The 24,887-nt window shown below is 50.5% G+C and overlaps 1 protein-coding gene across 1 annotated transcript in view; it reads left to right on the top strand.

The window, feature by feature from the left end:
* The window catches only part of BCAR1 (BCAR1 scaffold protein, Cas family member), a 37,889-nt gene extending 16,008 nt beyond the window's left edge, over positions 1-21,881 (top strand). Inside the window, exons 2-7 of the mRNA XM_081871848.1 lie at positions 9,396-10,031; positions 16,741-16,887; positions 17,051-17,158; positions 17,655-18,794; positions 20,417-20,506; positions 21,011-21,881. Coding sequence (XP_081727974.1) covers positions 9,396-10,031; positions 16,741-16,887; positions 17,051-17,158; positions 17,655-18,794; positions 20,417-20,506; positions 21,011-21,532 — 2,643 coding nt within the window. The 3' untranslated portion in view covers positions 21,533-21,881. The remainder of the gene's footprint in view (positions 1-9,395; positions 10,032-16,740; positions 16,888-17,050; positions 17,159-17,654; positions 18,795-20,416; positions 20,507-21,010) is intronic.
* Positions 21,882-24,887: the final 3,006 nt, after the last annotated feature.

Here is a 24,887-nt window from a genome sequence, read left to right as displayed (position 1 = left end):
TGGGGCTGATGGGAATTGTAGTCCAAAGCATCTGGAGGGCCCCAGGTTAGAGAAGTCCACTCTAGGGAGTGGCACATGTTTGCCTGCTAGAACAGCACTTTAAACTATAGAGACAGTGTGGTGTAGTAGTTACAGTGTTAGACCGGGAGACCAGGATTCAAATCTCCACCTGGTCATGAAGCTCACCGGGTCACGTTGGACCAGTCACTGCCTTTCAGCCTAACCTGTCTCATGTGATTGTTGTGGGAGTAAATGAAGAGGCAGGGAACCATCCACCTTGAACTCACTGGAATAAAAGGTGGTATATAGATACTCGAATCTTGCTTGTGGGTTTCCCACAGGCATCTGGTTGGCCACTGTAAGAACAGGATGCCAGACTAGATGGGCCATTGGCCTGATCCAGCAGGCTCTCCTTATTACCCCCGACATTAGAGATAGAACATAGCCAACATTTCCTCCACAAATCTGTGTAAAGCCACCCAAGCTGGTGGCCATTTTTGCATGAAGTAATGAGTTCATAGCATTTGGGATGTTTGAACTGGGGACTGCATGCTCCATAACTTATCCTCTTTAAGACTTTGCAAAACACCAGCTTTTCAATTGTTTGCCTTTGCAGAGCAACTGGCACACATTTATTTGGCTGCTCGTGTGGTACAGTGCTTTATTGTCTGCTGTATGCATACTTCTGTTTTGCAATGGCCTGCAGCCAAGACAATAAACTGTCAACGTCAATGTTGCAAGGACCAAGCATTATTGCATTGACGCTGTACCTGGAGCAGTCAGCTTTTGCCTGGAGAAGCAGGTGTCCTGAGCAAGTTTTAGTGGCCTGGGTGGAATGTACATTTCGGCCCTTGGAGCAGAAAATAAATAATCCTTATCCTTTGTTCCTCTTTGGTTGGGAAGAGCTTGTGCATCCTAGTTTCTGCCTCCTATTTGTGATGAATGGAGCTTTCTGGAGAGCCCGCTTTACTTATGCCAATTTCATTAGTGTCTTCGAAGATTATGTAGAGAGAACCACATTGTAAGTCCTGAAGGAAGGAAGATCCCAACATAAAGAGTAGAAACTGGCCTGTCGTTAGCATCACCTTTCTTCCTGGGTCCTTTTGATTATAATATTGGGACTATGAATTTTCACTCTTGAAAGCCAACTGCTATTGTTGCATTAGTTTAGACTTCTAGTTTGCTCTTCATGGTTAATTCTTAGGCAAGCCACTCTCTCTAGCTTCCTTCTGCAAAGCAGACCTACCCTACAGCACTGTAGTGGGGATTTCTGTGATGTTTGTGAAGGGCTTTTAACTTTGTCTGTGAAGCAGTATTTTCTCAATCTCATTAGAGCTGCAACTCCATGTCCACTTACTTTGGAGTAAATCCTACTGTACTGAATGGTTTTAATTACAAGTAAAGATCCAGAGAGTCGTGTTGTAATGCTGCTGTTAGTTTTCTACCTTGCATTCATAGTTTCAGTTTGGGCAGTGCTTTGTCTCTCTGTTTCTGAAAAGTTATCTGGATGCTGGTTGGAAGGGACAGATTGTCTCCCATCAAGATTGGACTAAGAATTTCCTGTGGCACAGAGGGAGGGGAAACATTTTTTTGACTGAGGGCCACGTTCGATCATAGGGAACCTTCCTGGGGCAGCATGACAGTAGTTGGTGGGGCCAGATATGAAAGTGGGTGGAATATATAAATATACATTTAAAGTAGTTTCATACCACTTCAAACAGGCATGGCTTTTACTTTTATGTAGCTGGAATGTAGCCTAGACCCTCTTCACTGTCTATTTAAAGCAGTATCATACCAATTTAAACAGGCATTGCTTCCCCCAAGGAAGTCTGAGAGTTGTAGTTTGTTTTAAGGGTGCTGAGAGAGGTACTCACAGAGGTATAGTTCCCAGAGTTCCCTGGGAAGAGGGATTGACTCTAGTAACTGTAGCTCTTTCAGGGGAATAGGGGTGTCTTAATAACTCCCTTAGCAAGCGACAGCTCCTATAATTCCCATGAAACAGCCATGCCTGTTTAAAGTGGTATGATACTGCTTTAAATGGACAGTGCAGACAGGATCTAGGCTACATTCCAGCCACACGTTTCTACACACACAAATGTACATCTAGGTAAGCATTATCACACTTCAAGGACACAATCCAACCAGGCAAAAGCAATCGAGGGGGCTCTGGAGCAGGGCTGGCGGAGTGTGTGGCCTGGGAAGTGGGACGTTTCAAGGACCAAATTGAGAGGCCTGGGTGGGGGCACCTCTGGCCCTCAGTCCTGAGGTTCCTCACCCCTAAAAAGAAGCATAATGTGGGGAATTAGGATTTCCTTTTATATCCCTTGCCAGTCACATACTCTCCTGTGTTTCGTTTTTGTTGAAATCATGGATTGAAATGTTGGTGAGCCCTCCCAGAGACCCTTTTGGAGTGACAACTCTTGGCCTCCTTTTAGCGAAACCAGTTGGTGGTGTGTGTGTGTGTGTGTGTGTTTGTGTCCGTCCCCCAAGACAGCACGTTTTTATTGGCCTGTGTCCCAAACCATAGGTGAGTGGGGCAGGCTAAGGTCTAGACTGGTTCAAGGGCTGGTCTTTTTTAGGAGACGGCTCAGCCGGAAATGGGGGCCCTGCTTTAAAGGACTTTTTGATGGAAGTGAGTCATCTGCTTTCAGAGTAATTTCCCCTTCAGTGTATGAGCTCACAAGATGCCCATTTAGTAAGACTTTGCGTGAGCAATGAGCATTATGTTGTAATCAAACTCCTATCTGAGCAACTGGGGCCCTTTGGACGGCTTCCTGCTGCCTTTTTTAAAAAGTATTTTTTTTAAAGCTACATTAATCATGCATTCCTCTGACTGGAGGGAAGGTGAGGTTTAACTCCTTCATCCCTGCAAAGTGTTTCCAGGGACAGCTGGAGAAGAAAAAGGGAATGTCATGGCCTCCCAGCTTAATCTACTTGCAGGATTGTTGTGAGGATTAAATGAGAGGGAGAAAAAGGTGGGATATGAATACAATAAATAATTAGTCTTGTCTCCCACCTTTTTCATGACTTGTTTTCTACTGGGCATCTTCAACCAACTGGTGCCCTTCAGCTGCTATGGACTACAATTCCTATCAGCACCTGGTTGGGCCTGATGGGAGTTGTAGTCTAAAACATCTGGAGGGCGTTGACATCTGAAGTTGGTGACAGCTGCTTTAGGGAGTGAGGTTGGTTGGGCACCATGGATAGCATGCCTGTTTTTCTGTTTTTATTTGTTTGAAATACAGTGGTACCTCAGGTTACATACGCTTCAGGTTACACACTCCGCTAACGCAGAAATAGTGCTTCAGGTTAAGAACTTTGCTTCAGGATAAGAACAGAAATCTTGCTCCAGCGGCTCGGCAGCAGCAGGAGGCCCCATTAGCTAAAGTGGTGCTTCAGGTTAAGAACAGTTTCAGGACCTCCGGAATGAAATAAGTACTTAACCTGAAGTACCACTGTACATTTGAAATACATTTATTTGAACCTGTCTTTAAGGCAAAGAACAAAAAACTCTTTTAAATGGTTAGTTATCTGAATGCTTGGTGTCATTTAAAGCAGTATTGTACCACTTTAAACAGCCACATCTTCCCTCAAATAATTCTGGGACTTGTAGCTTCCTAAACTAAGGTTGAGGACATCCCTTGTTCAAAACCCAGAAGAGGTTCATAGCTCAGTGGCAGAGCCCCCCCCCCAAAAAAGCTTAGTGTTTTCTGTGGAAGTTTCAGCGTAAGGTTACTCTTTGTGGTGTGCATGGCAGGTCTTGTCCACCTAGATGTTATTTTCTTGCATTCCTTTCCCCAGAGGCAGATCTGACCTGGCATGCCTTGCTCTGTCCTTCCAGCCCAAGCAATAAACAGCCGGGGGCTGGGCGGGGGGGATGCTTGCTCCAAGGTGCAAGGCTGCCCCCAAAGAGAAATTTCACTGGGAGGCTTGTTTCTGAGGAATTTTCTCTTTTTTGTGATCTTTTTTATTTGATTTTTCAAACATACACATTTTTCAAACATAAACATTTTTCAAACATATACAAATACATTTCCATGTACAGAGATTTCTCTGAATCTCATGACTCCCCCCCCCATCCCTTCAGTGGGTCCTAATGTCAATGTTTTCAACTGCATATTGTATCACAATCTATGTTTTATATTTATATTATCCATCGTATTTATTGCACTACAAGTGTAATAATAATCCTGCTAATGTTTTCATCTGCTTACAGTGGTCTCCTAAATAAATTATAATTTTTTCCCATTCTTTCCTGAGGTTTTTGTCTTCTTGGTTTCTGAGCTTTCCGGTCAGCTTTGCCATTTCAGCGTAGTCCATCAACTTAGTTTGCCATTCCTCTCTGGTAGGGACTCTTTCTTCTTTCCACCTCTGGGCCAGATTTCTGAGGAATTTTCTCCAATCAGCACGATAACAATATTCAGGAAAGCTCTTTTCCAATTCCCGCGCTTACACTGGGATCTGTCATTGTGAAAGCAACATGACCTACCTATTAATATAATATAATATTACTGTAAACTGCTTTGGGAACCATTGTGGTGAAAAAAAGTGCCATTGTGCTGTTAGGTGTAGTTCTGCGCCAGAGGAACCCATGTAGCCCCAGTAATGTGGAGAGTCTTTGTGGCATAGCCAGTATTTTTGTGGGGCTGCAACAGCGCCTGACCAGATGCCCCATAGCTGCATTTAGGGCTGTTAACAGCAGCAACTCTTCCTTTTCTCTGCCTCCCCCCCCTCCAGCCTCTGCAACATATCTGTCCATTTGAGGCCCCGTTTCCATAGATGCCTTTTCCGCCTCTTTCCCTTGGGGAGGGTGGGAAGTCGAGCCTGTTGCTTACAATATCCTAGCTTTCAGATTCAGTCTCCTATTCCAGGAGGGCCTCTTCTGGTAAAGTTTGGGCAGGCCTGGAAAATATTTTGAATTCCTGGAAGGCAGCATCAAATTTGTAGGAGAAGCCCTACAGAGGGGTTCCCTCAGCCTATCCTAGCATGGCAGTTACATGTCTTGCACAGTCACCCTGTGGTCAGTTTGGTGGTTGGAAGAGAAAAGGGTTGTGCCATGTATAAGCAATCAAATAATAGTCCCATTAAAGAGCACATATAGGGAGCAGCGCAAGGCCAGGCTGGCGGTTTTATCCACACTCCGAGAGATTTAACAGAACATCGTTTTTAGATCTGTGCTCTTTCTTCATCTCCATTCAACAATTGCAAAGGGAGAAGGGAAGGGTTAGGGGAAAGGTTAGAACTTCAGTTAGGGAAAGAACATAAGAGACTGCTGGATCAGGCCAATGGCCCTTATAGTCTGGAATCCTGTTCTCACAGTGGCCAACCAGATGCCTTAATGGGAAACCTCACAAGCAGGATTCAAGCCCAAGAGCCGCCTCCCCTCCTGTGGTTTCCAGCAACTGGCATTCAGATGCATCCTGCTTCCCACCACAGAAGCAGAGCAGAGCCATTGTGGCTAGTAGCCATTGAAAGCCTTGCCCTCCATGAATTTGTTCAGTTCTCTTTTAAAGCCATCCATGTCAGTGGCCATCATGGCCTCCGGCGTGAGTGCGTTCCAAAAGCAGCGACACGGGGAAATGTAAACATGTCTCACCATCATGCAAAGTGGCAACCACACATCTACTTCGCTATAAAGCAGGGATCGGAATCCACCTGCTGCCTTCTGGATGTTGTTGGACTACAACCACCATATTTCCTGATAATTGATTGTGCTGGGTGAGGCTGATGGGAGTTGAAGTCCTGACAGCCTCTGGGAGCCACAGGTTCCCCGTCCCTGGCATCAGCCAACTGTATAGCCGAGTTGGTGGCTGTCAGCACACCACGTACCTGTGAACTCAAAGGTGGAAAGAATCTTTTTTCATTGGCGAATAGTTGGATGGGAGGGGATCTGACTTTTGGCCACAGCAAGAACACATAGAGTCCTCAGAACATAGGGAGCTGGTATATACAGAGTACACCAGCAATTTTCAAGTTCTCTCACCCCAATGGAACACTTGAAAATTGCCGAGGGTCTTGGCAGACCATCTAATGATATTCCTCTGCCCATTCTTTAGCAGTTAAGGTGCCCTGTGCTAGATGTTGTATGATGTTAATTGCATCTTCCCCTCCCTTCTTTTATTTCTTAGGTAATTGTGTTTTATTGTGTTCAAGTTGCAACATAATAAAACACAACGTGAGGAATAAAAGAAGTAATAAAATACAAGTAAAAGTTGATACGAATATTTAACGTGATGGGCATGCTTTCTCCCGTCTTCAGCCACAAATCCACAGAAGCACGGTGGACCACCTGGATGAAGCTGGTGGTCCTGTCCACTAATTGCAGTTTGGGAATCCCTGGTCATCCACTGAGTGCCGAAAGCTCTCTTTCCAGATTTCAGATGGGTCTCTCCCAGCCCTACTTGGGGACCCTGCGTATTGAACCTGACACCTTCTCCTTACAAAGCTTGTGCTGTGCTGCTCGGCTATCACCCTTCTTTTTCTCTTGTCCCGCAGACAGCTCCCCCTTCCCTGCCCTGTGTTTTCTGTGAACGCCCACTTGGGCTTTGAAAACCGTACAAAACATTTTCTTCTCATTCTTTGCTTAAGGGGCCTCAATCAGCCACTAGTTGTAAACAAAACAATCTTGCTGGGGGGAAATGTGCTTTCGGCCTCCTGGGAGGAAACACAGTACAGGAAGCATGAAGGAACTTAGAACTGAGAGCGAGATGTAGAAGGGGCCAAGAATTAGTAGGCAGAGCAGTTTGGTGAGATCTGTAGACTGGCATCTCACTAAAGAATGAAGTATGGAGTTGAGTGACGGTAACTCATTCTGCAGAGTTACTGCTTGGCATCCCGTACTGAAGCTTAAACTTCCACAAAACAGTGATGTTCAGAAGTAGCAAATCTGTTGTGTGATCCAGCACCAAAATGTGAAACGGAATATTTTTTCCAAGCAACGGAGTAAGTATATTTTAAGGGTGGCCCTTTTGGGTTGGCACCTACTAGCAATTGATAGACCGCAGTGAAAAAGCCTGTTATTTACCTTTTTATAAACAGGCATAGTTTGGAAGGTATGAAATCTTCCCCAATCTGGTGCCTTCTGACTGTTTTCAACTACAGTTCCCATCAACTCCAGCCAGCATAGTTTGATGGCAGTCATGGTCCGAAACAGCTGGAGGACACTGGTTGGGAAAGACCGATGAGAGACTGGCATCAAGACTCAAAAGAGGCTGGCTTCCCCCTTCCACCCACCTCCTTGGGGCTCCAGTAGAAACTTATGTTTGGAAGTAATTTCTGAATCTCTGCGTGTCCTGCTGCTGCGGGAGGGGTGGAGGGCAGTGGGACGCACAAAGGGAATTCTCTGGTTGACTCACAGCTATGGCACTTCCTGCCCAGGAGAGGAGAAGTGGGGAGGAGAGACTTTGCTTGTGCTAGAAGGAGGGTCCCAGGCCCTAAGCTGGTCTGCCAGCCGGCCCATCTGATAAAATCCTCCTCTGTTGTTGGGTTTGGAGCACTTCACAATTTGAAAGAACAAGAAACCGGCTAATGAAGAGCAGCATTTGCTGCTATTTATTTGCTTTGCGCTCTTTGGACTTAAATAAGAGCAAATGATCACAGGAATTGCTTTATCCCCAGCCAGACCATTGGTCCATTGAGCTCAGTATTGTCTGCACTGACTGGCAGCGACTCCGGAGGACTTTTAACAGGATTCTCGCTCAGCCTTGCCTGGAACCTTGTGGATGCAAGGCAGACTCTGCCATTGAGCTATGGTTCTTCCCCATAGGAGAGTGGGGCAAGGAGAGTTGGGGTAAAAGGAGAGAGCGGGGCATGCGGGAGGGAGAGGAGAAGGACAACCCTGAATGATTAGTTTGGTTTGAGCTGGAATCTGCAGCAGCCATTCCTCTGAGATAAGCCCCACTGAGTCCAATGACACTTATTTCCAGGTAGGCCTCTGTGTGTGCACTTACTTAGTCCTACTGAACTTGGTGGGACTTACTTCCGAGTAGACATGCATTGGAATTGCACTGTAAACTGGATTTCTTCTCAAAGCAGCTCCACTTTGCTTGTGTGTCTCCTGCTTTGTTCAAAATCACCCAGAGTCTGTATCTTTTTTTTCCTTTTTCTTTTGCGTCCTTTTAAAATCTTACATCATTTCCATTGCCTTTGCTCTCTTTTAAAAGGCACAGATGTGTGTATATTCGTCTCAGCGCAGGGTGTCTTTTCTGAAAGCTTCTCATCTCTTTCTCAGCGGTTAGGCATGTCATTTTGTTTGCAAACAGCGCTTTTTATAAATAGGCCGACACAAGTCTCTAGCTCCAGGTTTGTTGTTTTTAACCCATTTCCCCCATGTGTATTCATGTTCTTTATTTGTGGGGAGGGGGAGAGCCAGCTAATTTCACCTGTAAAAGAGGTAGCCTTTCTTCTTACTAGGGCACCAGGCAAGTTCTGTATACATACCGGAGAGTCCTGCCTGGGACGTTCCACCCAGTGACCTTTGCTCATTGATAAATTACTTTCCTTTTCCACTTCAAAGGAGATCTTTGCATGAACTGGGCTGGGGCAGTCACATGGGCACCCTCACGTCCTTCTGAAGGCCAACCCTTTTTGGCTATAGCAGTGAAGGTGTCTCCTTAGTCTTAATTTAGAAAGAGGAGGTGCAATGGTCAGGGGGGTGGGTATATGTGGGGTGAGGAACTGCAAGACCGAGGGTCAGATGCAGCCCCCACACCCCAGCCTCTCAGTTTGGCTCCCGAGACTCCCCACTTCCCAGGCCACACACCCCGCCAGCCCTGCTCCACAGCCCCCTCCAATGCTTTTGCCTGGCTGGAATGTGTCCTTGAAGTGCAGTTGTGCTTACCTAGATGTGTATGTGCGTAGAAACCATTTACTTTGATGTGGGTGGAATGTAGCCCACGCCCTGTCTGCACTGTATATTTAAAGCAGTTTCAGACCCCTATTGCCCTGAAAGAGCCTCGGTTCCCAGAGTCAATCCCTCTTCCCAGGGAATTCTAGGAATTGTAGCTCTGCGGGGGGAATAAGGGCCTCCTAGCAACTCTCAGCACCCTTAAAACAAACTACAGCTCCCATAATTCTTAGGGAGAGGGAGAAACCGTGTCTTGTTTAAAGTGGTATCATGGTGTTTTAAATTTATGGCGTGAGTATGGCCCCTCTGTGAACACTTCACTCCGGTGATCCTTTTGAGCATGGTTTATGTGATGCTGACTGCAAATTGTACCTCTGGGAGCCATCTTTTACAGTTAGGGGTGGGTGTGTGGGTGTGCCAGTTGCTGACCTCTCTCTACACTGTTCAGCCATTGGTGCCCTGCCACTTGCTGTGTCCCCCCTTTTCCCCCATGCCCTCTGCCGCCCCCTGCTGACCGCCCTAACTCCCCTCCTCTCTGTCTCTCTTGCAGAACGTGCTGGCCAAGGCGCTCTACGACAATGTGGCCGAGTCCCCGGACGAGCTCTCCTTCCGTAAGGGCGACATCATGACGGTGCTGGAGCGCAACACGCAAGGGCTGGATGGCTGGTGGCTCTGCTCCTTGCACGGGCGGCAGGGCATCGTCCCCGGCAACCGCCTCAAGATCCTGGTGGGCATGTACGACAAGAAGCAGCTGCCGCAGCAGACGCCACAGACACCACAGCAGACGCCGCAACCGACGGGGCAGACCCCCCTGGCCTACACTCACCAAGGGGGCTACACCACGTCCCCCGCCTCCCAGTACACCTCTATGCACCCCTCCTTCCTGCCCCAAGAGGACAATGTCTACCTGGTGCCGGCGCCAAACAAGGCCCCGGGGGCCCCCCTCCACCAGGGCACAGTGACCGCGGGCCAGTTCCAGTCGCCCCCGGGCAAGCAGCCCCCCACCTACCCAAAGCAGAGCCCCTCTCAATGCCAGGAGGTGTACCAAGTACCAGCTGGACCGACCAGCCCGCCCCAGGACATTTACCAGGTCCCTCCAGCACCTGCAGGGCTGGGGCAGGACATCTACCAGGTGCCTCCTTCGCTGGATGGACGGGGATGGGAAGCCCCAAAGACCCAAGGAAAGGTAAGCCTCTGAAGCGCACCTGTTCACTTGGCAAGTTTAAGGTGTGGCCCCCTCTTGGAGTACTGCGTACAGTTTTGATTGCGTCGCCTCGAAAAGGATATTGCAGAGTGGGGAAAGGTTCAGAAAAGGGCAAGCAGAACGATCAAGCAGATGAAGCGACTCCCCTCTAAAGGAAGGTTGCTGCGTTTGGGGTTTTTGAGTTTAAAGAAAAGGCAAGGAAGGGGAGACAGGGTAGTTTATAAAATTATGCATGGCATGGAGAAAGTGGATGGGGGTAAGTTTTTCTCCCTCTCCCGTTGCTAGAACTGGTGGACATGTAGTAAAGCTGAATTTAGGAAGAATCGAGACAGGTAAAAGAAAGCCCTTGTTCACACAGCACATAGTTAAATTATGGAACTCTCTCTCTCCCAGGAGGCAGTGATGGCTTCAAATGAGGATTAGGTAAATTCACAGAGGAGATGGCTATCAGTGGCTTCTAGCCATGATGGCTATGCTCTGTCTCCACAGCTGGAGGCAGCAGTGATTCTGAATACCTGTTGCTGAAAGCCACAGGAAGGCTGCTATTGAGTTTGAATCCTGTTTGCAGGCTTCCCAGAAGAGGCACCTGGCTGGCCACTGTGAGACCAGAATGCTGGACTAGATGGGCTGTTGACCTGATCTAGCAGGATGTTCTTATGTTCTAATGTTCCTTCAGAGCACCAGCATGGGGAGAAAGGGCAGCCAGCACAATCCCAAGAGGTGGGAACGCCTTCCCTACAAGGACAGCTTAAAGCAGCCTCCCCCAAAGTGGGGCTGGTGGGAGATGCAGTCCAAAACATCTGGGGGATGCCAGGCTGGTATAAAGAAAGGATACCCTATCCGCATGCCAGCGGGTGATTTCTTGTATAGGCCAATGGGGACCAACTCTGCCATGCTTAAGCCTGGGCAGCTTTGCAATGCATTTGACAGGCACACTGGGCAGCAAATCAAGCACCGATTCAGTATTCTGTCCTACTTCCCTTCACGCTGCAGGAGAGCTGTCTGATCTATTTTTAAATTGCCACTTGTGTGTTTATGCAAATGAAAGTAGATTATCTCTCCCCCCCCCTTTTTAATTTTAAGAAAAGCAGAATCAAGTCTTAAAATGTTGAAAACCCCCTTAGGAGGAAGAGCAGGAGGAGGGGGAAAGGAAAGGTGGGTTAAGTGATGCCGCCGGTTTCTTGCCCATCACTGGCTTCCGTTGTGAATAGGCAGAGGCAGCTCTCCCCAGCCCACCCCCTCCGGGTTTAGCACGAGAGCAGAGAGTCAGATGCAGGAACGATGCTCTCAGGAGAAATCCACCACTCTGCCGTCAAAGTGGGCAAGAGTGGCTTTTATTCCTGCAGTCAGACAGTGGTAGTAAAGTGGCTGTGAAGGCATTGTCTTGCGAGTTTTGGCACAGAGAAAGAGAAAGGGGCATAAATGGTTCCTTGTTAGCGGTTGCTGAGCTGGGCGCTTTTCACGGTCGAGAGAAAAGTGCTTCTTCTGCACGGGGTCCATTATTATGAATTATCTGTACAGCCTCGCACGCCAGGGGTGTCCAGCATGATTCCCTTCAGAGGTGGTTGGTGGACTCCAGCTCCCATTAACCCTGACCATTGGGCAGGCTGGCTGCAGAGGTGGTTGGTGGACTCCAGCTCCCATTAACCCTGACCATTGGGCAGGCTGGCTGCAGAGGCGGATGGGAGCTGGGGGCCCCAGTGACATCTGGAGAGGGCTACATCAGCTGCCCCTCGGACACATGCAAGGAGAAACAGAAGCAAAGAAGTTCCCTGTCCCACGGAGCTCATAGTCAAACTGCCCGTTGAATTCAGGTGCGTGGGCATAAATGTGAAATGGTGGGAGGCAATGGAAAGAAGAACAACGAGGAAACACATGCAGGTTGCTGTTGTTAGAACACTAATGGATGCACTGCTGATCTGCATGGCATTCAAGACCACAGTCCGCTGCCCTGATGGGCTTACAAGGTATATTTTAATATAAGGGAGGCAAGAGGAGAAAGGTAAATGGGGGAAAGCAGAAGAAGCCATTCTTATGTCTAGCTAAAGTAGAGGTTGGGGACCAGGGAGTTGTAGCAAAGGGTGGTTGGTGGTTATAGAATTGTTGAGTTGGGAGGGACCTCAAGTGTCATCTAGCCCAACCCCCTGCAGTGCAGGAATCACAGCTAAGCAATGCAGTTAAGTAATTTGTTTAAAATATTTTTATCCTGGCAGGTAAGCATGAATTGCTAAAACCGCAATAGAATACTCACACACCAAAGTCTTTCAGCTGAACATCAGTAGTAACACCAGAGGAGCCAGCCTAAAGAGCAGTGCCTTAAGCTGGCTCCTGCTGCACCCTGCTGGCTCTGCTGGCCTGGGGGTTCCTGCAGGGGGGAGAGAAATCCATTTGCAACACCAGCAGCCACGCTTCAGACTGCAAAGATGCCCTGGGATTTTTCAGCCTGCCTTGCTCATTGTGGGCAGGCAGCAGCTACCCCAATGTGGCAATCAACCTACTACTGTCTGCTTTTAAAAACTCTTTGCTTCTCTGCACGGGGGCAGAGGCAGTTAGTGTTCCTGGACTGCTGGGGCTGGGTTGCCTTCCCCTGCCCCCAAGTGCTGGTGCTTGCATTCCTTACAGAGAGCTTCCTGGAGATTTGCACCAAGGCAGCCTTGCCTCCTGCCTCCCCTGCCTCCCTCTGCAGTGGAGGGTGGAGACAGGGGTGTGTGTGTGCTCCAGCATGGCTTTCCCCTGGGGAGGGGGGTTTGCAGCAGGCTGTGAGGAGCGGTTTCCTGTTTCTCCCTGGGAAAGGAAATGGCCTCCCTCTGGGTGGGAGGCCTCCTTATCCATCTCTGAGGCTCCCTCAACTTGGTTCCTGGGCAAGCCTGTTTCTGGATTGGAGACGGACAAGGCTCTTGTAAGGAGGCATCGCTGGGCATGGCTGATGCCTTTGGTTTTTCCCAGAGTGCCATATCAAAATGTGGGGTCTTGCAATGCAAGGGGAGAGCAGAGGGTTGGAGCGTTTGGTTTGCCTGCAGAAGTTCCCAGATTCAGTCCTCGGTAGAGAACCTCTGCCTGAAACCCCAGAGAGAGCTGCTGTACATCAGAGTGGGCCATACTGAGCTAAGTGGACCAGTCGCCTGACTGAGGCTGTGTACACACCATGTACTATCCCTGCCCCCAAAATCATGAGAGTTGTCGTTATGCTTCGCAGAGCTACAGTTCCCAACGCTCTAAACAATCTATAGTTCCCAGGAATCTTTGGGGCTGGGGAGGAGAAATATGCTTTAAATGAATGGTGTATACACAGTCTCAGTGTAAGGCAGCTTCCTGTGTCATACCTGAACCCCTGTTTCATTCAGAACCTTGAGGACTGGAACCTTCGGATTGTATCCAGTGTTAGTACACACAGGTCCTGCTTTACAATCACAAGGCGTCCCCCAGAAATCGTTCCTTAGGCGAGCGTTTGCATAACCTGTTGGTGATTTCCATTGATTCCTTTGAGGAAGTTTCCAATGCATTCCTGACAATGGAATTTTGACCCCCGAAAGCAAAAACCAACCAACCAACCTGGGAAAACCCAGGGAAAATGCTCTCTGGTTAGTCTGTTTGCTCCCCTTGCCTTCCTCAGCCAACTAAAGGCAAACAAGGACATTACAAACCGGGGTCTGTTAATTTCCATGTGTCTGCTCTGAGCCTAACGTAGTTAGATACAGTCCTTGTTTTATGTTTAGGAGGTGGCTCACAGCTCAGTGGCAGAGCTCATGCTTTGCATGCAGACAGTCCCCGGTTCAATCCCTGGCGTCTCCAGGTAGATGAGGCTCTAGCGGCCTGAATCTCTGGAAAGCCACTGCCAGTCCGTGCAGACAGTATTGGGCTGGGGAGACCGATAGTCCTGTGTGTTGTGTGTTGGCAGTAGGCAAAGCACCTGGCATGCTTGTCCTCTGTTAAGTAGCCGCTGCTGCTGCTGCTGCTGCTGCTGGCTGACCTTGAAGGAGATTCGGATGGAGCAGGCCTGGCAGAGCAGTAAATGATTCAGGAAAAAAGCTTCTCTCACTTGGCAGCTGGCCAGGCCTGCCTGCCTGCCTGCTAGGTCCCCACCCACGCCTCTTCCTCGCCGGTGACCTTGTTGCTTTTTCCTGCCTTTGAGGGCAGGCCAAAGGGGTACCATGCAGGGTGTGTTTGTGTGTGTGTTTGGGGAGTGGCTCATGGTGGCGCTGTGCGAGTGGCACCACTCTGGGCAAACCTGCGTTGCAGCATCTGGCTGCTTCTGTGCCATGGGAAGATCTCCATTTTTCAGGGCAGTGCCACGTTACGTATTGCATTTATATCCCACCTTTTCCTCTGAGCAGCTCCAGGTGGCATGCAGGGGGTCTTCTGCCCTTTTTAGGTTAGGCTGAGGGGCAGTGCCTGGCCCCCAAGGTCATCAAGGGAAAGATTTAAGGCCAAGCAGGGATTTGAACCCTGGTCTCTCCCAGGTCCTAGTTGGTTATCCTAAAGCAGTGTTTCTCAGACTTGGGTCCCCGGCTGTTGCTGGACTGCAATTCCCATCCTCCCTAGGTAGCAGGACCAGGGATAGGGGTGGTGGGAGTCCAGTAACAGCTGGGGAATTTTGACCATTAACCATAAGTGAAGGTTCTCCTAAAGATATGAAGCGATGCCATCAAGCACACCTCTGGTTCGATGGCTGCCATCCTGAGAACCACCACTTTCCCTTTTCAAACAAAACAAGTTCCCACACCTTATGGCTGTGGTGTTTGGAATACGTGGGCTGTGCATGATGAAATCTTGAAGTCCTTGGCAGGCTCTGTTGGCTTGAAAACCTGCAAAATGTGTATTCCCACCCTCATGAGAATCTTATTAACTTGCTAATTATATGTTGGTTTTCCTGCTTCTTTTAATTTTTGTTGCAAAGCATCAGATCTGTAGATACTAGCATCCAAAGTGTCTTGGGAGACTTTAGATCTGGGGTATTACCTGGGAGAGGTTGCACATTTGCTATGGAGACAATTGGTGGTGCTGCTGCCACCAGCTCTTGCCTGGGGTCATTTGTGTAGTTTGGGATTGGGGGTAAGTGGTTGAAATGTGCCATAGTTGAACTATGGCACTCGCTCCCACAGGGGGAAATGATGACCACCAACCTAGATAGCTTTAGAAAATGATTAGACAAATTCATGAAGGAGGAGAGGGCTATCAGCGGCTACCAGCCCAAAGGGCGATTCTGTGCCTCAGTGGTTGGAGGCAGCAATGCTTCTGAATACCAGGAGCGAAGAGGGCTCTTGTGCTCAGGTCTTGCTTGCGGGTTTCCCCACAGGTACCTGGGAACAGAATACTGGATGTGATAGGCCATGGGCCTGATCCAGCAGGGCTTTTCTTGCATTCCTATGTTCTTAGGAGTGCTTTGGCTCACTAATTTCTGTATACCAGACCTTGCAGACACCATGTTTTGCATCCATCCCCTCTTTGACCCACCTGCCATTTCTGAGGTCCCCATTCCAGGAGAGATGAGTCTTCATTAGTAGCTACTAGGCATGATGGCTCTGCTCTGCCTCCAAGGTCAGAAGCAGTAATGCTTCTGAATACCAGTTGCTGGAAACCGCAGGAGGGGAGAAACTGCCCTTGTGTCCTGGTCCAGCTTCCCTGAGGCACCTGGGTGGTCATGAGCCTGACCAATAGGCTCTTCTTGTGTTCTTACGGCATGCGGGGGCAACTTGCCTCCTCTCTGAGCTTCAGTGTTTTTGGCAGCTCTTTACCCTACCCCAGGCAGATCAGAAGCAAGATAAATAATGCAACCTGAGTGCATTGTTATAATTGAGTTAGCAAGAGCCGGCTTTTGCAAAGACTCATTCCTGCTTAACCTTGTAGCGGAATTCCACGTTTTTGTTGTATTGCTCTCTGACTGTGCACAAATGCGCTTGGAGACTCCTGCAGCCTCTGGCTTCCGATGCCTCTCTATGCATGCACTCCCCCCACCCCACCCCACCCCCCTGCTCTGCAAACTAGCGGCAGCCGGGAAGGCGTCTGCGGCAGGGTCCCTCGCCTTCCCCCGCCTCTAGAAGCGGCTGCCCATGAGGGAATGAGCGCACATTGTGCTTCATCTCCAAGCCCTTCATTTGCTCAGAGCCAGAAATAGAACATGATGTCATCCCTGCCTCCCCTGGAGAAGGGGCTCCTGCTGCAAGGTGCCTGGAGGTTCCTTCCAGACGGGGGCTGCCTGTGGGCAGGCAGCACCCTCTGCTGGAGGAAAGGACGAGCTGCATCCTATGTGACACACACAGATGCTATTTAAGAGCATCTTTTAGGATCAGTGGTATGTTCCCAGTACTGTTCGCCCCAGCGTGAAAAAGCTCTTCAGCAGCATTTGGGCGTTAGGAAGCATCCAAGAGGTCAGGGCACTGGATAATGCATTGGACTTGGCTGAATGCTTGGAGGGGCGCTGATGTCCCCCCACCCCTGGCTTTTCAGGGTGACTTTGAGCTAGTCTTTAGGGCATCTCCCAACCCCCCTAAAAGTGCGAGGGGGGGGGAGGAAAGGATCCTTGGTGAATGCAGTAGGTGAGCCTGAGATGTTGCGGTGTCTCAGACCCATTGGAGCCCCCAGAGTTAGCCTCAGGCAAGTGGAGGTCAGACCTGTGACTTTCCCAGCCAGGTTCCCACCTGCCTAGCCCAGCAAACATTGTCTCATCCACCCCCCTTTTTTCCCCTTGCAGGTTGTCGTCCCCACGCGTGTGGGTCAGGTCTACGTCTATGACTCCCCCAAAGGAGAGCAGGATGAGTACGACTTTCCCCGCCACCTCCAGGAGATCTACGACGTGCCCCCGACACGGGGTCTACTGGGGAACCAAGGCAGCCAGGAAGTGAGTGTTGCCCTGCCTTCTAGAAGTGGGGGGAGTCTGGTTGGCATGGGGCCCACGCAGGTGGGTTGGTTGTGAAACCTCTGCTTCCATATCCCCAGCCCTCAATGGGTTTCAAACTCATTGGAAATTAACACCTCTTGCTCTCCTTTGTTCCTTTTGCCAGGTATATGACACCCCCACCTTGGCAGTCAAGGGCCCTAACAGCAGGGATCTGGCTCATGCCCAGGATATTTATGATGTGCCCCCCAGTGTGGAAAAAGGCCTGCAGGTGGTGAGTATGGTGTGCAAGGTTTCCGAGGTGTGGAAGTGGGGAGGGCCTCTAGCTTCAGTGGCAGGGGCTGTGGTGGGGGGCTGCCCCAGTGCTTAGGAGAGCCACTCTGACCCCAAGGCAGAGTAGAAGGCGATTGACCCGGAGGCAAAACAAAAATTGCCAAGAAACACCCACCCCACCAAGTACACTTTCCGAAGCATAGGCTTGATTTATTGTGTAACTTAAGAGAAACAGTTTTATGGCCACAGATGTTAAGAAACAAAAAGCTGAATGCTAGACCCTCCCCCAGAGCCTCTTGAGGGCAAGGAACTACCAAGAGGGCCCCCCCCATTTGCCGATCTGGGCACCTTAGACAGTCTCTAGGGAAAATGTCAGTCTTTGGGGCCCAAGTGAGCACCTTGAATGGGACCCAGAAACGAACTAGCAGCATGTTACAAGCAGAGGGGGCTACAGATGTGCTGCTGGGTTAAACGCCAGCTTTAATACCCTCCTGCAGGTGTACGACATCCCCCCATCTGTCAGCAAAGACGTCCCCGATGGCCCCGCGCGGGAGGAGACATACGACGTGCCCCCCGTCTTCTGCAAGGCCAAGCCGTTTGATCCCTTACGACACCCACTCATCCTTGCCCAGCCCTCCGCGCCGGTGGCAGAGCCTTACCTGCCTGAGGATGTGTACGACGTACCTCCAGCCGCCACCAAAGGGGTTCCCGAGGCCCAGGAGATCTACGACGTGCCACCTGGCCTGAGGAAGCTGGCGAGCCAGGAGGTCTACGACGTGCCGCGGGAGCTGCCGGTGGGCAGCAAAGACGGGGAGGGCGACTACATCTACGACGTGCCACCCCAGGTGGACCGGGAGGGCAAGGCAGGCGACGGCAAGCGCCTCTCCGCCTCCAGCACGGGCAGCACCCGCAGCAACCACTCCAGCTCCTCCCTGGACATGGTGCCCGTCAAGGAGGCCCCTGACAGGGACTTGCACCTCGACCAGGACGTTGCCATGGAGACGCTGGCCCGGCTCCAGGGCAATGTGGGCACCGCTGTCTCCTACCTCATGTCCTTCATCAGCGGCAGCTGGCGCAGCCCCGAGCAGATGGAGGTGCAAGCGGCCCGCATCCAGGGGGCGGCCGAGAATGTCCGGGGGGCACTGCGGGAACTGCTGGAGTTTGCCCGCGCGGCCGTGAGCAGCGCCTCGCAGGCCTCAGACCGCTCCCTCTACGCCAAGCTGAGCAAGCAGGTGCAGAAGATGGAGGACGTATACCAGGCTCTGCTGCGGCACAGCCAGGCTCTGGATGGCTGCGGCTGGGCCCCTGGCGCCCTGGTGGCTGGCAAGCCAGGGTCCCCGCCGGACGACCTGGAGCACCTGATAATGTACTCGCGGGGGGTGCCGGACGACACCAAGCAGTTGGCCTCCTTCCTGCACGGGAACGCCTCCTTGCTCTTCCGGAGGACCAAGGTGCCCCCCACCTCCCTGGGAGGGGATGGCAGCCTCACCCATGGCACCCCGGCTGACAAGGCAAGCAGCATCCAGTCCCGGCCCTTGCCCTCTCCGCCCAAGTTCCTGACCCAGGACTCGCCCGAGGGGCAGTATGAGAACAGCGAGGGCGGCTGGATGGAAGACTATGACTACGTCCACCTGCAGGTGGGGTTGGGCGGCGGGGAAGACGAGGGGTGTGCTGTGGGGGGGGGGAAGGGCAGAATGCTCACACACATAACACACACAGCCTCCAAAGGGACAAGCCGCCACTGGGGGAAGATGGACAGGTGGGGGGGGCAGGCCTTGCTCAGTCCTCCACCTCCGTTCCCAAAGTCCCGTCATCCTCAGGGGTCAAACCTCTTGCTAGGTTCCAGCCCCCAAGCCACACTCCTGGGAAATGCAGCCAGAATATAATAGTTCTATATTTTAAAAGCCTGGCACCAGGCTAAGTTTTCCATCGTTATCATCTTCTATATATCTTCCACCTTTCCATTGTTAAGCCATGCTCAAGGCGGCTTACCACATGGAAAGGTTCACATCATTGCAAGAATATAGCGGTGAATGAAAACATAATCAAAGCGTAAAGAGCAAAATTAAATCTTCCTCACATAATTCGTAATAAGATCTAAAAACAAGGATACAATATGTCAATATCAACACCAGCAAAATTAACAGCTTCAAAATAGATTTTTTTGGGAGATAAGGAGTTTTGTACCCCAGGTGGCAGAAGCAGGAAGGCCCCCTCCTCTCTCCGCTCTTCACCCACTTTGCCTTAGGTTAAGTATTGCCATTAATATACAAAGCCTCTGAAGTTTCTTGGGCCCTGCACAAAGATTTTTGCTTTAAAAAAAAAACAGGCCCTGCCTGCAGGTTTATAATTGAATAATCTGGTCCGGCCCTTTCATGAGACAGGGTGAGGCAGCTGCCCAAGGCAGATGTGCCCAGAGGCTTGCTGCCCTTGGGGGCTGTAAAGGCTGCTGCCCCATTACCAGTGCTGAAGTATGTTCCAGCTGCTGGTCTAGTCAGTTTTTGTATGTAGAATAGCAGGAGCTGCCATCGTCTCTTTTGCCTCAGACGATAAAATATCTTTCAGCTCAACCAATAAGTGTGCCTACCAGTCACATGTCTTCTGCAAGACTCTTGTTTGGTTTTGCTGCAGCAGACTAGCACTCTTACCCCACTGGATTTTGCACACAACCACCTCCAGTGCCGCCTCTGGTCCCTGCCAGGGAGAGGCTCTCAGGGCTGTGGTGGCCTTTTGCCAGGTCACATCATGGGGCTCTCTTGCTCAGGGCTGTCTCTGTTGATGGGTGCTGGTGCTCCAGACTCTCAAGGGAGCCTTCTCCTGGAGATGTCAAGGTTTGAACCTGGGGACTTTCCTCCTGCCAGGCAGGTGCTTGAACCGCTGGGGTACGGCCCTTCCCAGTGGTGGAAAGCTGAAAAACAGGCAAATAGGAAATAGGCCTTTTTACAGAGTCAAGTCACTGATCCAGGTAGCACAGTGTTGCCTACACATGCCCTTACCGACCAGGTGTCCACCAGATGTGCTGACTGGGGTTGATTGAAATTGCAGTTCCAAAACATCTGGGGGGAGCCAGGTTGGTGAAGAGTCCTTTTTTGGATGCCTTGGCCCAGAACCTTTTCAAAGTGAAGGTGCCGGGGGCTGAACCTTCTGCATGCCAAGCAGATGCTCTAGCACTGATGGGAGTGGGTTCCTTGTGCTGTGGGTCTGTCCCTCTGGTTGCACCCGCACTAACCTCCTTTTCACCCCTTTAAAAAACAACTAGGGAAAGGAAGAGTTTGAGAAAACCCAGAAGGAGCTGCTTGAGAGGGGCAACATCATCCGGCAAGGGAAGGGGCACCTGGAGCAGCAACAGGTGAGTGGGGTGGGCTTCCTGGGTCCAGCCCCGCCACTAAGGCTTTTGCCAGGCACATGTCAATGGCGCATGCACAACATGGTCATCACCTGTAATGCTTTTGGCAGGGTAGCAGGCACTGGGGATGAGTTCATGGAACAAATGGGGCGGTGGCCCAAAAATGTTTGGTCGCCACTGATGGTAAAGGATGCCAGGCTAGCTTAAACAGGGCAGACCATGTGGCACTCTCCACTCCTGCCTCTCCACCTTCACCTCCCATTCACTGCTTTCAAAAGTCAGCTGCCCGAGTCTACGTACTCACTCTGCCTAACGGTAGGGCCGGGTTGTGTGGATCTGTGGCTTTCAGGATGCCACCACATCCCAGTGGCAAAGCCCAGGTCCCAGGTAGCCCTGCGGGGAGGAAGCTGGCTCATTTTGTCACAAGCTGGGGGGGGAGCAATTTGTCCTCGACAGCCCACCCTTGCTTGACGGAGCACCCTGTGTCCCCCCCCCCCCTGTCCGCAGCTGAAGCAGTTTGAGCGCCTGGAGCAGGAGGTCACGCGGCCCATCGACAACGACCTGTCCAACTGGACGCCCCCGCAGCACTACGCCCACGTGCGGGCCGGGGACGGCGCCTCTCTCTGCCCCTCCGACCGGCAGCTGCTCCTCTTCTACCTGGAGCAGTGCGAGGCCAACCTCACCACCCTGACCAACGCCGTGGACGCCTTCTTCACGGCCGTCAGCACCAACCAGCCCCCCAAGATCTTCGTGGCACACAGCAAGTTCGTCATCCTGAGCGCCCACAAGCTGGTCTTCATCGGGGACACTCTCTCGCGCCAGGCCAAGGCGCAGGACGTGCGCCACAAGGTCACCCACTACAGCAACCTGCTTTGTGACATGCTCAAGGAGATTGTGGCCACCACCAAGGTGGCCGCACTACAGTACCCCTCCCCCGCTGCTGCCCAGGACATGGTGGCACGGGTCCACGAGCTCGCAAACAGCACGCAGCAGTTCCGGATGGTGCTGGGGCAGCTCGCGGCCATGTGAAGCCCGCCCTTGGCTTCGTAGGGGCGGGGGGAGGCCTGCCGACGATCCACACCCACCCACCCAAACACTGCAAATGGGCTGTAAATACTTATCCAGACTCTCCTGGGTTGGTGGGCTGGCTGCTCCCTCCCCTCCCTCTATGCTCCACAGACAATGGACCTTCCTGCCAGTGGTTCCCATGTGCCTGATGTGGTTCACAAAGGAGGATCTTGACGGCCCTGATGGCAACCGGGGAGAAGGTGGTGGAAGGCAAATAGTTATCCTTCCCCTTCCCCCACACCCTGTTTGATTCTGAAATGGTTTGGCTAATGAGCACTATTTAAATCAAATAAAGAGACATAGAATCCAAGCAATTAGGGGGTACGGGAGAAAGATCAGTGTGTGTGTGTGTGTGTGTGTGTGTGTTTCTCTTGTCATGGTTACATCAGTGCCTTTATCTGTGGAAGAGTCTTGGGATGCTAGCAAACAAATTTGCCCAGGTTGTTCAGTCGACACAGAAGGAAGGTGATCAGCTCCACAAGCAGAGAGAGAATGTGTGTGTCTCATTAGGGTTCTCAACTAGGCAGCAATTTGGTCTAAAACTTTGCATGTCCAAAACAGGGGAGAGCGTTGATCCGTTCCAGCTTCACTACCATGCCTGGACGAAAAGTAAAGTGCCGATGTCACAGTGCAAATGCACAAAGCTATGGGCTGCGACTGCATTTGGAATACAGTGGTACCTCGGGTTAAGAACTTAATTCGTTCTGGAGGTCCGTTCTTAACCTGAAACTGTTCTTAACCTGAAGCACCACTTTAGCTAACGGGGCCTCCCGCTGCTACTGCGCTGCCGGATCATGATTTCTGTACTCATCCTGAAGCAACGTTCTTAACCCGAGGTAATATTTCTGGGTTAGCGGAGTCTGTAACCTGAAGCGTCTGTAGCCTGAAGCGTGTGTAACCCGAGGTACCACTGTACTGTGTATGGCCTCTGGATATTGTAGAGCTGGAGAAGGTTCAGAAAAGGGCGGACAAAACAACTGACTCCCCTGTGAAGAATGGTCGAAGCATTTGGACCTCTTTAGTTCAGAGACAAGGCTAGATAGAGGTGGAGTGATAGAAGTTTGTAAAATCATGCACGGCATGGAGAAAGTGGAAAGAGAAAAGTCTTCCCTCCCTCTTTCATGACGCCAGAACTCCAAGGAAGCTGAATGTTGGGAGTTTCAGGACAGAGAAAAGAAAGTCCCTTTTCACCCAGCTCAGAGTGAAACTTGGCTTTACAAAGCTCCTTCTGTGGGGCTCATCCTTTCCTCTTCTCATTACCATTTCCCTTTGCTCCAGAGAAGCGGACACGGAGCAATGGTTCCAAACTACAAGAAAAAAGATTCCACCTAAACATTAGGAAGAACTTCCTGACAGTAAGAGCTGTTCGACAGTGGAATTTGCTGCCAAGGAGTGTGGTGGAGTCTCCTTCTTTGGAGGTCTTTAAGCAGAGGCTTGACAACCATATGTCAGGAGTGCTCTAATGGTGTTTCCTGCTTGGCAGGGGGTTGGACTCGATGGCCCTTGTGGTCTCTTCCAACTCTATGATTCTATGATTCTTGAAGCATCTCAAGGTAAGGCCAGGAGTGTCTCCTTGTCTCAAACCCCGGGGAGCTGCTGCAGGTCCCTGTAGATAAGGCTGAGCCAGGTGGACCTGTGGTCTGATTTTGTATAAGGCACATTCTGTTATTCCTGGTTGCCCTGGGCTGGCACATGGAGAGGCTGCGCCTCCATAGAGAAACTGCCGCTTTTCAATGTTTGGAATGATCACATCTTTATGCTAAGGCAGTAACTCTGGGCAGTAAACACAGGGCCAGGAGTAATATCAATTTGCATTTGTAACATTGGCTGGCCTAGTACCTTCTGGGTGGGACCTGCCCTTAAGATCCTGTTATTTCGACCTGCAAATTTAATCATGGTTAAAAAACAACAACCCTGAACTTGGCTTCCTTGCTCCTTTCAAAGACCCAGATAGATTCAATAGCTTGGCTGAGCCTGGCTGGAGAACAGGGTAGTGGGCAACTGGCTGGGTAATGGCAGCCTGGACGACTGACTGCCTTGGCTCAAGTACCTAATCAGCAGCTAATTCTAACTCCTCCTCCTGCCCTTTCCCCTTCTAGAATCACACTGACTTGAGTGGATAAGCCACTAAATGGCTGGGAAAACACTGTGGGGAGTGTGTGTGTCTTTTTGCCATCAATTAAAGAGCTAAACATGCTGTAGAAAAACTGGGGGGCTCATACATCACCATTTACACCCCCATGTTTTGGAAGATACGTTCACATCTTAGCAAGGAAAGCTGGAAGTGGTTCTCTTCTCTGCTGTTCCTGAGTGGAGCAAAGGGGCCTGTGCAACCCAATGCAGGCTTACTCACAAGTAAGTTTCACTGACTTCAAGGGAGTTTACTCCCACAGGATTGCGGCTTGAGAGAGCCTTCCACTGGAGCTCAGTGACAGAGCCCTTGCTTTGCATGCAGAAGGTCCCGTGTTCAATCCTGGGTACCTCCAGATTGGGCTGGGAGCAAACCCTGCCTGAAACCCTGAAGAGTCACTATCACTGAATGAGAGCAATGGTCTTGATTCTATAAGGCTGCTTCCCATGTTTCTGGGTGGCACGGATCTAGCTTGGGTTTTTGGATTGGTCAGCAGCCACCTCTGCCTGTGAATTCAGCCTCAGCGCAAGTGTGACATTCCCCCAAGTTGCTGTCTAAGAATTTCACTGGAAATACGTAAACCCACTGACCACCATTAGTAAAACCACTGCCTTTCCATCTGACCACAGCAGGAACTTAGCCCTTAAGAACAACTTGAATAAGAAATTGCACAGCTGGCCATTCTTTGTTCTGCACTCAGCATCCCTCTGGAGCACCCACAAGAACTGCCACTGGGGGCGCAGTTCTGGGACTTGGATGGTAGAATCCCTCTATGCATGCAGAAGGCTCCAGGTTCAATCCCCAGGACTGAGAAAGAGCCCTGTCTGCAACACTGGAGACCCACGACCAGAGATAGAGGGGAACCCCCCAATGGTCTTAAGTCTATGTAAGACAGCTTTCTATGTTTCTGAATAGACTTGAGAGGGTGGTAGAACATCTGCACTGGACTGCGCTTCCCCTATATTTTATTTTTTTTTTTTTTAAGATAATTTTTATTAATTTCCAAAACAGAAAACAAGAAAAGAAAAGAAAAACACAGAGAAATAAATAAAATGTGACTTCCCCATACCTCCCCTTCACTGCATCCTTGTTTTGCAATTTTTTAGCAACCCTTCAGTCAATTTTTTCATTTAACTTTTTTGGATTTTCTCAACTTAATTCTCTGTTTCTTACCCCTTGACATCT

Source organism: Podarcis erhardii (genome assembly GCF_964252035.2).
Source record: "Podarcis erhardii genome assembly, chromosome: 7".
Taxonomy (NCBI): Eukaryota; Metazoa; Chordata; class Lepidosauria; order Squamata; family Lacertidae; genus Podarcis; species Podarcis erhardii.
The sequence above is the reverse complement of the archived record's forward strand: the minus strand, read 5'-3'. Positions and strand labels throughout refer to the sequence as shown.